This window comes from Salmo trutta, chromosome 35, assembly GCF_901001165.1.
Source record: "Salmo trutta chromosome 35, fSalTru1.1, whole genome shotgun sequence".
NCBI classification, from domain to species: domain Eukaryota; kingdom Metazoa; phylum Chordata; class Actinopteri; order Salmoniformes; family Salmonidae; genus Salmo; species Salmo trutta.
Genome location: NC_042991.1, coordinates 18,392,259 through 18,408,218, shown reverse-complemented (window position 1 = coordinate 18,408,218; position 15,960 = coordinate 18,392,259). Strand labels below are relative to the sequence as shown.

The 15,960-nt window shown below is 42.9% G+C and overlaps 1 protein-coding gene across 1 annotated transcript in view; it reads right to left on the bottom strand.

Annotated features, from left to right (window-relative positions):
• galnt14 (UDP-N-acetyl-alpha-D-galactosamine:polypeptide N-acetylgalactosaminyltransferase 14 (GalNAc-T14)) overlaps positions 1-15,960 on the bottom strand; it is a 115,941-nt gene that overhangs the window by 33,855 nt on the left and 66,126 nt on the right. Inside the window, exons 4-7 of the mRNA XM_029733656.1 lie at positions 12,329-12,396; positions 12,025-12,090; positions 3,686-3,807; positions 810-897 (exon numbers count right to left, since the gene is read on the bottom strand). Of these exons, the coding sequence (XP_029589516.1) occupies positions 810-897; positions 3,686-3,807; positions 12,025-12,090; positions 12,329-12,396 (344 nt within the window). The remainder of the gene's footprint in view (positions 1-809; positions 898-3,685; positions 3,808-12,024; positions 12,091-12,328; positions 12,397-15,960) is intronic.

The window sequence follows — 15,960 nt, the reverse complement described above, 5'->3', positions numbered from 1 at the left end:
TGTTGCCAGTTCATCTTGTATTGTCAGGTCGTACCAGCGTGTTTCCCGTTTTTTCTTGTTCTCAAGTTTTTGTTTCTAGTCTTCCCGGTTCTGACCTTCCTGCCTGCCCTGACCCTGAGCCTGCCTGCCATCCTGTACCTGCTTGACTCTGACCTGGTTTACCAACTTCTGCCTGCCCTCAACCTGCCCTTTGCCTGCCCCCTGTGTTCTAATAAATTATCTTACAATCAAACTATCCGCCTCCTGTGTCTGCATCTGGGTCTTATCCTGAGTCGTGATAGTGTGTGTGTGTGTGTGTGTGCGCAGGGGAGAGAGAGAGGGTCTGATTTGGAGCAGACCCAGGAGTGCTGGCGCAGCAGTCTGCAGGCAGGCAGGGCTGGCTCTCAGTGGATCCATACGGCTCTATTGACACCACATCTTTTTCATGTTATGAGCGATGGCTACATCAATAATTAAAACATCCAATCTGAGAAGGCCTTGGACTATTATCCCCATTGGCTGTCGTATCCAGTTATCTGGGATCACTGATTAGAGCTGTTCATCTGGCTGTGTTTGTGTGCGTGTGCGTGTGTGTGTGTGTAGGCTCTACTATCCAGATAATGGAGACCTAGTAGCCTGGGGGAGGAAATGGAAAGAAGGAAGGGATGGGGTCAGGGATAAGGGATAAGGGATAAAAAGAGGGATGGAGAAAGGGAGGGTTGGAAAGAGAGCTTGACAGATACAGAGATGGATAGAGAGAGAGAGAGAGAGGGACATAGGTGTGGCGATAGCGATGAGGACGGGGAGGTCAAGTCCCTGTCGCTCCATACCTCCACGGAGGTCAGAGGAGGCTGCTACGTAGGCGAAGGTATCCATGTTGATGATATCGATCACTGGGCTCACCACACAGGTCGGGTCCTGGTGAGACGAGAGAGAGAGAGAGACGGGAGTCAGAGACCATGTTCAAAACTCACAGTAAGAGCCAATGGCACGATTCCTTATTTACAGTTCAGAAGCTGAAGTTAATGAAAAAGGTATGGGAGTAATGGGAGGCATTGATGTGCTGCAGGGCACTGATTAAACATACATTATGTTCATACAGTAGGTCGCCCAGTAGTGTGGGTGATGTTTCAGTTAATGCTCTGGTGCTCATTCAGTAGTCATAGCCTAGTAGTCCTGAAGTCAAGGAAATAACCGGGGAAAATGTCCACCTTTAGGACATGTGATACATATGGTGGGATGTGCTGATTAATTGCTGTTAGGGTCACTTGAAAGACATGATAGTGGCTTGGGGTCATTGTCTTGTCTTTCCTTCTTCCAGCTAAAGGAAGGTACATCGATCAGTGTCTGATCAGATCAGACAGAGTGAAGAGGAGGTTAACAGGCAGTGTGTGTGAAAGGCATGTCTTGAAATAGTCTACCAGTCAGAACTCACAGACACACACACACTAAGTCTCAGTCAAAGCCCATGACTTTAGGAGCTGACACACACACACACAGACACACAGACCCCCCGCCCCAACACACACACACACAGACCCCCCCCCCACACACACACACACAGTGACAGGCAGCATCCTGGGCGATCTGACCACATTATCTGACATTTGATTCGCACATGCTCATCTGCTTTTCTTCAGACATTCACTTTCTCTCATCCCTCTATTCCCCTCCTCTCCCTCTTTTATTTTCTCTCTGCCACGGTATTCAGTCAAGGTGATTTACCTTGACCAGCACCCATGCTTCAGAAGACTGCTTGGGTACGTTTTCCATTTTCCATGAGACTACTGAGTTTTCAATCCCTTTCAACCATTTCAATTGCAAATGATCTTCTGTTCTCAGACATTATGCGGCTCTGAGGGGAACGCCCCTTTACAGCGGCGTGGTGTCATGAATATTATACATGCGTCTTTGTGCCTGCATTTACATAAATCCATAAGTAATACATTTAGAAATAGATATATATATATGTGGATAGTGATGGATGACTCCCTCAGAACAAAATCAATTCTGTTTATTTTAATATATTGATTGTTTGTAGACAAGAGCTTCCTGTATTAGTACATATATTACAAAACATTATGTTATGCCTCGCAGCGCCAAATCCAAAATAATGATGGGACGTTGTTGAGAACTTAACGCCAGACATCGGCAGCCGCACCAGGGAATTAAGATGCAGACAGCACTTTGAAATCAGACATGCATGAAGGTTAGTATATAATTGAATATAACATGCAAGCCCCCCAGCATTAGCCAGTTACCATAGACCTCTATCAATGTTTAGAGAGCAGCATGTCCACATAAAAGCTTTTGAGAGGGGGGGAGTCAACCCTCTGTCTTAGCCTGGGGGAGAGGAAGAGTGCTGTTGGTATAAATTGAGGGAGGCACTTCTTCCAGATTAGGGGCAATCAGAGGAACAGCAGAAGGTAAACTGGCATTTTCTCCCCAGTCACAACACACTGAGAGCTCTGAGAGCTGCTGGAGGGGTGGTGGTGAGAATGCTACAGTTACACACAAGCTAGGAGGGAGTTTTTCATGAATTCCTGGAGATTTAGACATATACTGTATCAAAAAGAGAGAGTATGTGTAGGAGTCCGAGATTAGGGTGGGGGGGTTCTGTTGTTTGAAGTTCACAAAAAAAAACGACAGTTAAGTCACCTGATAGAAATATGTTGTAATGTCACAATTCCCACCGACGGTGGCGCCCCCTCCTGCTCGGGTGGCGCTCGGCAGTCGTCGTCACCAGCCTATTAGCTGCCACTGATTCCCTTTTTTGTTTTCCCCCTGTTTGTGATTTTGTGCACCTGTTCTTAGTGGGGGTGATTAGTGGGGCTATTAGTATTAGCTGGTCCGCCTTCTCATTGTGCGGGATTATTTCCTGTTGTGCTTGTGTTTACGCTTGTGCGTTTGTTTTGCGCCGCATGTTCTTTCCCCTGTGTTTAGGACACTTTATTTTGTGTGCGTGTTATGCGCTGTTTGGGGTGGCTTGTGTGTGCTCGCCTGTTTGACCCATTAAAAAGCCACTACCCTGTGCTCGCTGCTTCCTGCGTTTGATTCCTCACTCACAACGCCCGAGCCTTACATGTAAGAACAAATACGCATCAGAGTTCATTTTTCATCATGAATCTTGTTCTTGAGGCAGTTCTGCAGACTGGTCACTAACTGGCACAGTCACAAAGTAACCCTAATGCCTAATTTAATTTTTACAATATACTCCATTTTGACTTTGCAGATGGCCTATCTAAGGGGAAATCGCTTAGTTCTGCCTCCATGACAAGACTCATGACAATAAACATCAACCTGCATTCTAAGGTGGGACTTATTTTCTCTGAAGTTTGCAAGTAGCTTTATTCTGTCTAGGAAAAATAATATTAAATGAGTATACGAGAATGGGGTGGATTTTCTTTCTATTCTGGGAGATGTATCAGAAGGTGCAGAGTAGATGTTGGAGGTGTGTCACTGCCTATACTGTACAGTACTGTTACTGTAGATGTAGGAGGTGTCAGTGCCTGTACTGTTACTGTAGATGTAGGAGGTGTCAGTGCCTGTACTGTTACTGTAGATGTAGGAGGTGTCAGTGCCTGTACTGTTACTGTAGATGTAGGAGGTGTCAGTGCCTGTACTGTTACTGTAGATGTAGGAGGTGTCACTGCCTGTACTGTTACTGTAGATGTAGGAGGTGTCACTGCCTGTACTGTTACTGTACCTCCTTGATCCTCCGAAGCAGTGGGGGCAGCCAGTCCTTGTTGACCTCACAGTGACTGTCCAGGAAGGTCAGGACCCCGGCCTTTGCTGCATCCGCCCCACGTACCCTGGAGCGGATCAGACCTGGAGAGAGAGAGAGAGATCAGAGACAGAGGGGTCAAAGGTCATTCTCATCCCTAACTACTGTTGTGTGTGTGTGTGTGTATCTGTGTGTATGTCTGCCTGCGTCTGTCAAACACCAATACTATCTGATCTCTAGATGATGTTGCTGAAATATACTCTCAAATACTCTGAACACAATGTCCCTTTATTGTCCACCTCATGCGTGGAGACAAGGGAGGTCTTAAAAAGGCTATTTGTGTCTGTTTATGGGGCAATGACGCAATTACGGCCCTTAGACATGATGGTCTGAATGGGACATCACACTGTTAAGAGGTCTCAATGATTGAAGGACATTCTTTCCGGCTAAATAGCGAAATCAATAGTCTCTGACATAGGACAGAATGTCATTGTATGAAATTGTAGGACTCTGTAAGTTTCGCACTGCGCTGCGACTCCAGCCAATTAAAAATCCCATTTCATCCTCAATAACGCTTTATTTTCTGGATGGGTGAGCTCACCCTCCCCCCTCAACAGTTGCTAGTTGAAGGCTGACTGTGTAGCTGCCAGAGAAAGAGAGCGAGAGAGAGAGAGAGATAGAGAGAGAGAATTTACTACTAAAGCTTGATAGAGACGACATGGCATGACAGCTTCTGCTGTTTGTAGCATTAAAAAGACAATCAAGTCTAAATGCCTCAAACCATTTACAATTTAGAGTGTGAGTTGAGGCCCCGGGGACTGTTAACTACACCCCGGCCCCTATACACACACAAGTTCATCAACACTGTAGTGGAACACTGAGGCTGGGTAATGAAACCTCCGGCTCCAGGAATAAACAGAGGACTGCCTAACAACAGCCTAACGATACCATTTGTTACAATCTAATTGTGGTTGTAATGATTTTTACACTTGATTAGGTATTGTCAGAGAGTCATTTCTTAGTTTTGTAGATGGAATCTTGGAAGTTGTCGTCTTGAGATTAGAGGTCTCTGCTTTTCATTAGCAGAGCAGGAATCTAATTACACGCAATGCCTCACGCACCTGTCTCACCACTACAACGTACACAGGAACAGCTATTTCAAGGCTATTGATTTCAAATCATCATCCCATTCCATTAAAATGTGCTCCATCGTTAAAAGTCAGATCTGACTGCTGAGTGCATAAGAAACTGGCATGTTTATAACTTGCCAGCAAAAGCCTATCAGTCCCAGGGTCTGAAAGAAAAGGATAGCAAGACATAGCAGGACCTGGCAGCCAGAACTGTGATTGCAAAGCTCTAAAAATCCTCACCACTGCACGCGCAAAACGGCCTGGAGGACTATCCATCATTACAACGGCCAACCTGCTGAGTAATCACAGCATGACAGAGGCCCGTCAAAATGGGTTCCATTAAACTGTAACACTGTCGTATATAAAAACCAGAACTCCCTCCACATCTAGCCCCCCTCAGCACATCCTCCTCGTCCACACCCTTCTCACCCCTACATCCATCCCCACAACCCCCCCAATCACTGCAACCCTAAACAAAGCGTTGCAGTCAGTTTTGGAATGGGTGGCTAGTAATAACCTAGTCCTGAACATATCTAAAACTAAAAGCGCTGAATTTAGTAAAAATCATTCCCTAAGCTCTAGACCTCAGCTGAATCTGGTAGTGCATGTGGCTGTGAGCAATTGGAGGAAACTAAACTTTTTTGTGTCTCTTTAGACTATAAATTGTCATGGTCAAGACATATTGATTCAATTGTTGTAAATATGGGGGGAGATGCTCAGCATTTTTAACAACACAGACTAAGCAAGTCCTGCAGGCTCTAGTTTTATCTAATCTTGACTATTGCCTGGTGATATGATCAAGTGCTGCAAAGACCTAAAAAAGCTGCAGCTGGCCCACAAAAACAATAACGAGGCCATATACGAGGAGTACCAGTACCAAGTAGTGTAAAGTACTGAAGTAAAAATACTTTAAAGTACTACTTAAATCGTTTTTGGGGGTATCTGTACTTTACTATTTATATTTTTGAAAATGTTTACTGTAACTTCACTACATTCCTAAAGAAAATAATGTACTTTTTACTCCATACATTTTCACTGACATCCAAAAGTACTCGTTACATTTTGAATGCTTAGCAGGACAGGAACATTGTCAAATTTACACACTTGTCAAGAGAACATCCCTGGTCATCCCTACTGCCTCTGATCTGGCAAACTCACTAAACACAAATGCTTTGCTTGTAAATTATGTAAATGAGTGTTGGAGTGTGCCCCTGGCTCCACCATTTCCTGGTTGCTAATGTGACAAAAAAAATGTGACAAAACAAGCAAGCATAGTGTAGAGAATCATTGTACCGTCTAAACCGCTGTGAAATATATTTTACATAACCAAAAATATCGTATTTTCAGCTATTTGAAGATGGTGTACAAAACCGACAGTAAAAGACCAAAAACGAAACTTAAGAATGGGAAGCATAGATATTACGAACATAGAACAGATCTACCGTTTCTTAGACTTGCTTTCAATGAGAATGACTGATCTATAACACACATTTCTATGTGCATGTGGACATTTTCTATTAAGGCATCTTTCCTTTTACTGAAGTATGACAATTGAGTACTTTTTCCAACACTGCCAGTACCGAGTTAATATGCATGGGTTTGATATAGTTGAGGTAATTCAGGTTATACAGTATGTACATGTGGGTAGGGGTAAAAGTAACTAGGCAATCAGGAGGATATAATAAACAGAGTAGCAGCAGCTTATGTGAAGTGTAAGTGTGTCTATGTGTGAGTGTGTGTGTTGGCCTGTCAGTGTAGTGTGTGTGAGGGTAGAGTCTAGTGAATGTACATAGAGCCAGTGCAAGGGGGGGACAGGGCAAAACTTTAAAGATAAAGAAATAAATCATAAAGGGGGGTCAATGTAAATAGTCCTTGTAGCCATTTGATTAACTGTTCAGCAGTCTTATGGCTTGGGGGTTGAAGCTGTACAGGTACCTTTTGGTCCCAGACTTGGCGCTCTGGTACCGCTTGCCGTGCAGTAGCAGAGAGAACGATCTATGACTTGGGTGTCTGGAGTCTTTGACAATTTTGTACATAGAGGGCTAATGTCAACATTATGCATGTCCATTTCTCTTGGATCAAAGTGGAGGAGAGATTGACTGCATCAATTCTTGTTTTTGGGAGAAATTTTCATGCTGAAAATTACACATTTTCTGTATAATCAACTTACATATACTGAGTGTATAAAGAAAACATTAGGAACACCTGCCTAATATTGAGTTGCACCCCTTTTGCCCTCAGAACAACATCAATTAGATGTGCTTTGGGTGGTGGACCATTCTTGATACACACAGGAAACATTTGAGTGTGAAAGACCCAGCAGTGTGGCAGTTCTTCACACACTCAAACCGGTGCACCTGGCACCTAATACCATACCTTGTTCAAAGGATCTTAAATCTTTTGTCTTGCACATTCACCTTCTGAATTGCACACATACACAATCCATATCTCAATTGTCACAAGGCTTAAAAATCATTATTTAACCGGTCTCCTCCCCTTCATCTATACTGATTGAAGTGGATTTAACAAGTGACATAAATAAGGGATCAGAGCTTTCACCTGGATTCACCTGGTCAGATTATGTCATAGAAAGAGCAGGTGTTCCTAATGTTTTGTACACTCAGTGTAGCTCTAACAGACACACTTACCCCACCAGACATGTCACTAGGGGGTTTCTTCACAGACCCCAAGTCCAGACAAAATTCAAGAAAAGGTACAGTATTATATAGAGCCATGATTGCATGGACCTCCCATCTCATACAGAGCAAGTGAACAGCAAACCTGGTTTCAAAAAACAAATAAAGCAACACCTCACGGCACAACGCCTCTCCCCCATGTGGCCTACCTTTTGTGTGTATGTACTGACAAGTATGTGTAACTGATAGATGCACACACACACACACACATTAACACACACTGCACACTCACACGTTATTATTTTGGATTGCCTTGGCTTGTTATTTAAAGCAGGTAAACAGGCATCAAGGTATTCAGTTATTGGTCGATTGAACGTTAGAACGGCCAAAACGAGTGACCTAAGCAACTTTGAGATGGTATAATCGTCGGTGCCAAGCGCGCCGGTTCCAGTATTTCAGAAATGTCCGGCCTCCTGGGCTTTTCACGCATGATAGTGTCTATGATTTACCAAGAATGGTGCGACAAACAAAAAAACATCCATTCAGCGGAAGTCCTTTGGGTGAAAACAGCTCATTGGTGAGAGGTCAAAGGAGAATCACAAGAATTGTGCAAGCTAACATGCGGGCCACAAACAAACAAATAACGGCACAGTACAACAATGGTGTGCAGAATGGCATCTCGGAATGTACAACTCGTTGATCTTTATCACGGATGTGCTATTGCAGCAGATGACCACACCAGGTTCCACTCCTATCAGCTAAAAATAAGAACAAGTGGCTCCATTGGGCGCGCGATCACCAACTGGACAATTTTGTGGTATTTTTTTGGGGGGGGGGGGTTATTAGGATCCCATTAGCTGTTGCAAAAGCAGCAGCTACTCTAGGTCAAATAGGGGAGAGGTGTTGTGCAGTGAGGTGTTGCGTTATCTGTTTTTTGAAACCAGGTTTGCTGTTCATTTGACTAATATGAGATGGAACGGAGGTCCATGCAATAACGGCTCTATATAATACTGTACGCTTTCTTGAATTTGTTCTGGATTTAGGGACTGTGAAAAGACCCCTGGTGGGGTAAGTGTGTATGTCAGAGCTGTGTGGAAGTTGACTACGGAAGCAATATGGGATTTGAAGAGTGGAAAAACTTTGCTTGCAACATGACAGCGAGTTCAGTTTACTTGAGTGGCCTGCGCAGTCCCAAGACGTCAACCGAATAGATTATCTTTGAGATGGAACGGGCTGTTCGTACAGTAGCATGAATGTACTGCCGTCCAATCTGCAGCAACTGCGTGATGCCATTGCGTCAGTATGGACCAACATCCCTGTGGAACATTTCTGACACCTTGTAGCATGTCCCAAATAATTCAGGCTGTTCTGGAGGCAAAGGGGGGTCCGACCCAGTACAAGTACCTAACAATGTGTATATACAGTACAACATTGTAGAACATTGTGGCTGTTGGAAAAGCATTGTTGGAAAAGCATTCCAGGTGAAGCTGGTTGAGAGAATGCCAAGAGTGTGCAAAGCTGTCATCAAGGCAAAGGGTGGCTACTTTGAAGAATCTCAAATATAAAATATACACTACCGGTCATAAGTTTTAAAACACCTACTCATTCAAGGGTTTTTCTTTATTTTTACTATTTTCTACATTGTAGAATAATAGTGAAGACATCAAAAGTATGAAATGACACATATGGAATCATGTAGTAAGCAAAAAAGGTTTAAACAAATCAAAATATATCAAATAGCCACCCTTTGCCTTGATGACAGCTTTGCACACTCTTGGCATTCTCTCAACCAGCTTCATGAGGTAGTCACCTGGAATGCCTTTCAAATAACAGGTGTGCCTTGTTAAAAGTTAATTTGTGGAATTTCTGTCCTTCTTAATGCGTTTTAGCCAATCAGTTGTGTTGTGACAAGGTATGGGGGGTATACAGAAGAGAGCCCTATTTGGTAAAAGACCAAATCCATATATTATGGCAAGAACAGCTTAAATAATTAGTTTAAGACATGAAGGTCAGTCAATGCGAAAAATGTAAAGAACTTTGAAAGTTTCTTCAAGTGCAGTCACAAAAACCATCAAGCGCTATGATGAAACTGCCACTCATGAGGACCGCCACAGGAAAGGAAGACCTAGAGTTACCTCTGCTGTAGAGGATAAGTTCATTAGAGTTACCAGCCTCAGAAATTGCAGCCCAAATAAATGCTTCACAGAGTTCAAGTAACAGACACATCTCAACATCAACTGTTCAGAGGATACTGCGTGAATCAGGCCTTCATGGTTGTGTAAGAGCTATTTGACCAAGAAAGAGAGTGGTGGAGTGCTGCATCAGATGACCTGGCCTCCACAATCAACCGACCTCAACCAAATTGAGATGGTTTGGGATGAGTCGGACCGCAGAGTGATGGAAAAGCAGCCAACAAATGCTCAGCATATGTGGGAACTCCTTCAAGACTGTTGGAAAAGCATTCCAGGTGAAGCTGGTTGAGAGAATGCCAAGAGTGTGCAAAGATGTCATCAAGCCAAAGGGTGGCTATTTGACAAATCTAAAATCTAAAATATATTTTGATTTGTTTAAAACTTTTTTGGTTAGCACATGATTCCATATTTGTTATTTCATAGATTTGATGTCTTCACTATTATTTTACAATGTAGAAAATAGTAAAAAGAAAGAAAGATCCTGGAATGAGTAGGTGTTCTAAAACTTTTGACTGGTAGTGTATTTTGATTTGTTAAACACTTTTTTGGTTACTACATGATTCCATATGTGTTATTTCATAATTTTGATGTCTTCACTATTATTCTACAATGTAAATAATAGTAAAAATAAAGAAAACCCTGGAATGAGTAGATATGTGTAAAAACTTCTGACTGGTACTGTATATATACACAGACAGATATTTAAAAGTCTGTGATGTCTATGCTAATGTTTTAAATGTATGTAAATTGTAAAGTATTTTCCGACCAGTTTTTGACATTGGCAGCAAGTCACAACCACTCTTACCTATCCCAGGCTGAGAACAAGTCAAGAAGGTTGTCACGACTTCGGTGGAAGTTGATGCCTCTCCTTGTGCGGGTGGTGTTCGGCGGTCGACGTCACCGGTCTTCTAGCCATCGCCGATCCATTTTTCATTTTCCATTTGTTTTGTCTCATTGTCCCACACACCTGGTTTTCATTTCCCAATTACTGGTCATGTATTTAACCCTCTGTTTCCCCCCATGTCTTTGTGTGTGATTGTTATTTGTTCAGGTCGGTATGTTCCGGCTGGTTTGTACCGGGTGCTGTTTATCACCCATGCTTTGTGGCAACCGTTCTTTTTGCACTTTGTAAATTGTTTACTTTGTGCTGTCGAGTAAAGTGCGTTGTTTCACTCATCTCTGCTCTCCTGCGCCTGACTTTATACACCAGCTACACCCACCATCCTGACAAAGGTACACTAGATTTTAGGTTTGTTTGCCAGAGGAGGTTTAAGACATTTCAGTCATACTTGCACTGAATACAATGACAACTAGTGAATAAACATAAAAGTACAAGAAAAAAACCAATGAGCACTAATCACCATTGTGACAGCTACAACAGTCTATTGCACTAGCCTAGAATGAAATACTTCAACAATGATCAAAACTGCACCCTATCTTGTGCTATACAGTAAAGTGAGGTGGATGCTGTAAGATAGCATCCATATTCCTTGGTGTTATTAGGTGAAACTGGCTGCTTTAGGAGTTTTTTGGAGGTAAGATTGTCAGCCTGTGAGGTGAGATGGGGTTCATCTCCATTACCTCTCTGCTGAACCCTCCGATCAGGGGAACTTCAAATGCCTGTGAGAGCTGGGGCTTGCGCACCTCTATCCACGCACAGCAATCTGCATCTCGTTACTGTCTGAGTTCACATCTCAGCATTTCAACATATATTTCACCTCAGACTGTATAATGTGCTGAAGCAGAGGCAGATAGCATAGAGGGGTTTTAACTAGCAATCAGCACACGCTGCTTTTTAGTATTCCATTTTTTTGGTATAAACTGTAGTCTATTATAACAGCGCTGTATGGCATCATAGAAAAGTCCTCTGTGGAGTTATATAACGGTGAACCAGGAAGCATCAACATGATAACCATGATAAATACGTTTCCTGAACACCATGACTCATAGATGCAATATAATAGTGTTGCATTTGTGCTCAGACTATGTTCCAGTCAACCTTTTGATGTCTTGCTATAATCAAATCAATCTATTTATAGAGATACACAGACAATTCCCACGTTGTCTAGATGGGATCACGGTGTGTCTGACACAAAAAGATCCAACCGTCTCGAGTCAACACATCCCTGAATCTGCTCTCTTGTCTCACAGCTGGTGCTTGAGCTTCTCCCTGTGGTCTAACCTGAAATCAGCAAAGGCAAGTGGTGGTGGGCTCTAAGGTGTGTGTTCAAGTTGAGGACACAATTGTATACTGCACGGATGAAATACTCTCTATACACACACACACACACACACACACACACACACACACACACACACACACACACACACACACACACACACACACACACTAACTAGGTTACCTTCTCTCCTGTCATTCCGAAGACACTTTACTTTGGGCAACTTGGTGAGTAGAAGGCAGTCATTTGCTGAAAGGAAACATTTGATGCATGGTGAGATGCAATGTTCACAAAACCATCACCCACACAGTGCATGGAATTGGAATTCAATTGTAAAAAAAACACATTGACAGAGACAGGGGAAATCTTTTCAAATCACTGATCCTGTTTCTCCGGCAGCTGAGCCAGAATGGGAGAGCTCATCACATCCATCTCCTCCTGGAATCAGATCTATCTCTGCTCACAGCTGCTCTTCTGTTCTACCCACCATCCCCACTGTAGTCATCTACCAGGATGATCTCGTGAATCAGGTGGACTGGCGTCCTGTTCAGAACACTGCAAATGAAAAAGAGAGCAGCAGTAGTGTTAGAAACTATTGTATTTCTTCTAGACGACAATCTTTATAGAGCAGCAACAACTGAAATCGACTTTTTCCCCCCGTGTTATGTGAAATGTTCTATTGGAAAAATGGAGAATGACATTATCGTTATGAGAATGTATTACGACTTAAATAAAATAACAATATTTAATTAGTTCTGAAGATTACTTTTTTTTTTTTTTATAACTATAGCCCCCAAAATGTAATTTGGATGATTTTCTATTACAAGGGTATGAGAAAATACAGGACCACTCATATTGGCTTCAGCTCTTTTTCCACCCAACACCATCCTCTGACACTAGAATCTCTCACTATAAGAACCACACATACATCTCCCTCTAATATTCTCTCCTCTCCTGGGGTACATGGCTGAACAGCAGGTGATGAGGCGAGGAGAGATGGAGGGAGAGGTACACCACCTCCCTCAGATTACTTCACCTTTAATCCCAGTCTGAATCAAGGCACATCTACCCTCTCCTCCTCCCTCACACACCCACACACCGTCTCTCTCTCTCTCTCCCTCTCTCTCTCTCTCTCTCTCACCCCCTCTCCTGTCTGGGTGAGTAATTGGAGCGCTGTCAGGCTCGTAGGTCTGTTCTTCCATCGTCGCTGTGCATGCTGGACCCATTCATCACTCCATTCCCCCCTCCTCCTTTCCCCCTCCTCCTCCCTCTCTCTATATCCCGCTCCATCCACCCTCCACTGCCCCTGGATCCTCATGCCTTTATTAAGGCCCCTGACAGAAATCTGTTCCTGGTGGTAACAGGTAAAGCTTTACAGCAAGACAGAGAGTTCTGATTCAGCCTCTAAGTGCAGCCTAATCAGGGGACGTGGATGACTATTGCCCTGTGGGTTATATCTAGAACAGCAGCACAACTAATGATTGCTGTAGACTTTCTTCTAGACTGTATTTACAACCTCTTTCTATTATAAACAGTCTATTTCATATAAAGATATTTCAGTAAAAGTTGTCTTGAAACCATGTGAAGTACGTCATATAGCGTGTGAGTCAGTGGTAAAAACACAATAGAGTTGAGTCTCATGTGGGAGTTCCGAAGCTGGGTCCAGCCCAACAATGATGTAGGATCAAAATCAATTCAAATCAAATCGTATTTGTCACATGTGCCGAATACAACAGGTGTAGTAGACGTTACAATGAAATGCTTACTTACAAGCCCTTGACCAGTAAAATAACAATAGCGGGGCTATATACAGGGGATGCCGGTACAGAGTACATGTGCGGGTGCACCGGTGTCGAGGTAATTGAGGTAATATGTACATGTAGGTAGAGTAGCCTGAAGTGGTGATCTTTACTAGGATTAAATGTCAGGAATTGTGAAAAACTGAGATTAAATGTACAGTTGAAGTCAGAAGTTTATATACACCTTAGCCAAATACATTTAAACTCAGTTTTTCACAATTCCTGATATTTAATCCTAGTAAAAATGCCCTCTTTTAGGTCAGTTAGGATAACCACTTTATTTTAAGAATGTGAAATGTCAGAATAATAGTAGAGAGAATGATTTATTTCAGCATTTATTTCTTTCATCACATTTACATACACTCAATTAGCATTTGGTAGCATTGCCTTTAAAATGTTTAACTTGGGTCAAACGTTTCGGGGAGCCTTCCACAAGCTTCCCACAATAAGTTGGGTGAATTTTGGCCCATTCCTCCTGACAGAGCTGGTGTAACTGAGTCAGGTTTGTAGGCCTCCTTGCTCACACACGCTTTTTCAGTTCTGCCCACAAAATTTCTATAGGATTGAGGTCAGGGCTTTGTGATGGCCACTCCAATACCTTGACTTTGTTGTCCTTAAGCCATTTTGCCACAACTTTGGAAGTATGCTTGGGGTCATTGTCCATTTGGAACACCCATTTGCGACCAAGCTTTAACTTACTGACTGGTGTCTTGAGGTGTTGCTTCAATATATCCACATAATTTTCCTGCCTCATGATGCCATCTATTTTGTGAAGTGCACCAGTCCCTTCTGCAGTAAAGCACCCCCACAACATGATGCTGCCACCCCCATTCTTCACGGTTGGGGTGGTGTTCTTTGGCTTGTAAGCCTCCCCTTTGTCCTCCAAACATAAGGATGGTCAATATGGCCAAACAGTTCTATTTTTGTTTCATCAGACCAGAGGACATTTCTCCAAAAAGTACGATGTTTGCCCCCATGTGCAGTTGCAAACCGTAGTCTGGCTTTTTATGGCGGTTTTGGAGCAGTGACTTCTTCCTTGCTGAGCGGCCTTTCAGGTTATGTCGATATAGGACTCGTTTTACTGTGGATATAGATACTTTTGTACTTGTTTCCTCCAGCATCTTCACAAGGTCCTTTGCTGTTGTTCAGGGATTGATTTGCACTTTTTGCACCAAAGTACATTCATCTCTCGGAGACAGAATGTGTCTCCTTCCTGAGCGGTATGACGGCTACGTGGTCCCATGGTGTTTATACTTGCGTACTATTGTTTGTACAGATGAACGTGGTACCTTCAGGCATTTGGAAATTGCTCCCAAGGATGAACCAGACTTGTGGAGGTCTACAATTTTTTCTGAGGTCTTGGCTGATTTATTTTTATTTTCCCAAGATGTCAAGCAAAGAGGCACTGAGTTTGAAGGTAGGCCTTGAAATACATCCACAGGTACATCTCAAATTATGTCAATTATCCTATCAGAAACTTCTAAAGCCATGACATAATTTTCTGTAATTTTCCAAGCTGTTTAAATGCATAGTCAACTTAGTGCATGTTTAACTTCTGACCCACTGGAATTGTGATACAGTGAATTATAAGTGAAATAATCTGTCTGTAAACAATTGTTGGAAAAATGACTTGTGTCATGCACAAAGTAGATGTCTTAACCGACATCAACTGTATTTGGCTAAGGTGTATGTAAACGTACGTCTTCAACTGTACATACAGTCACTGTGGGGATGATGTCATCAATTGATGAAGCCAGTGACTGATGTGGTGTACTCCTCAATGCCATCAGAAGAATCCCGGAACATATTCCAGTCTGTGCTAGCAAAACAGTCCTGTAGTTTACCATCTGCTTCATCTGACCACTTTTTTATAGACCGTCATTGGTGCTTCCTGCTTTGGAATCAGGAGGATAGAATTATGGTCAAATTTGCCAAATGGAGAGCGAGGGAGAGCTTTGTACGCGTCTCTGTGTGGAGTAAAGGTGGTCTAGAGTTTTTTCCCTCTGGTTGCACATTTAACATGCTGATAGAAATGAGGTAAAACTGATTTATGTTTCCCTGCATTAAAGTCCCTGGCCAATAGGAGCGTTCCCTCTGGAGGAGCGTTTTCCTGTTTGCTTATGGCTGTATACAGCTCATTGAGTGTGTTCTTTGTGCCAGCATTGGTCTGTGGTGGTATGTAGGCAGCTTCGAAAAATACAGATGAAAACTCTCTAGGTAGATAGTGGGGTCTACAGCTTGTCATGAGATACTCTACCTCAGGTGAGCAAAACCTTGAGACTTCCTTAGATATCGTGCACCAGCTGTTGTTTACATAGGC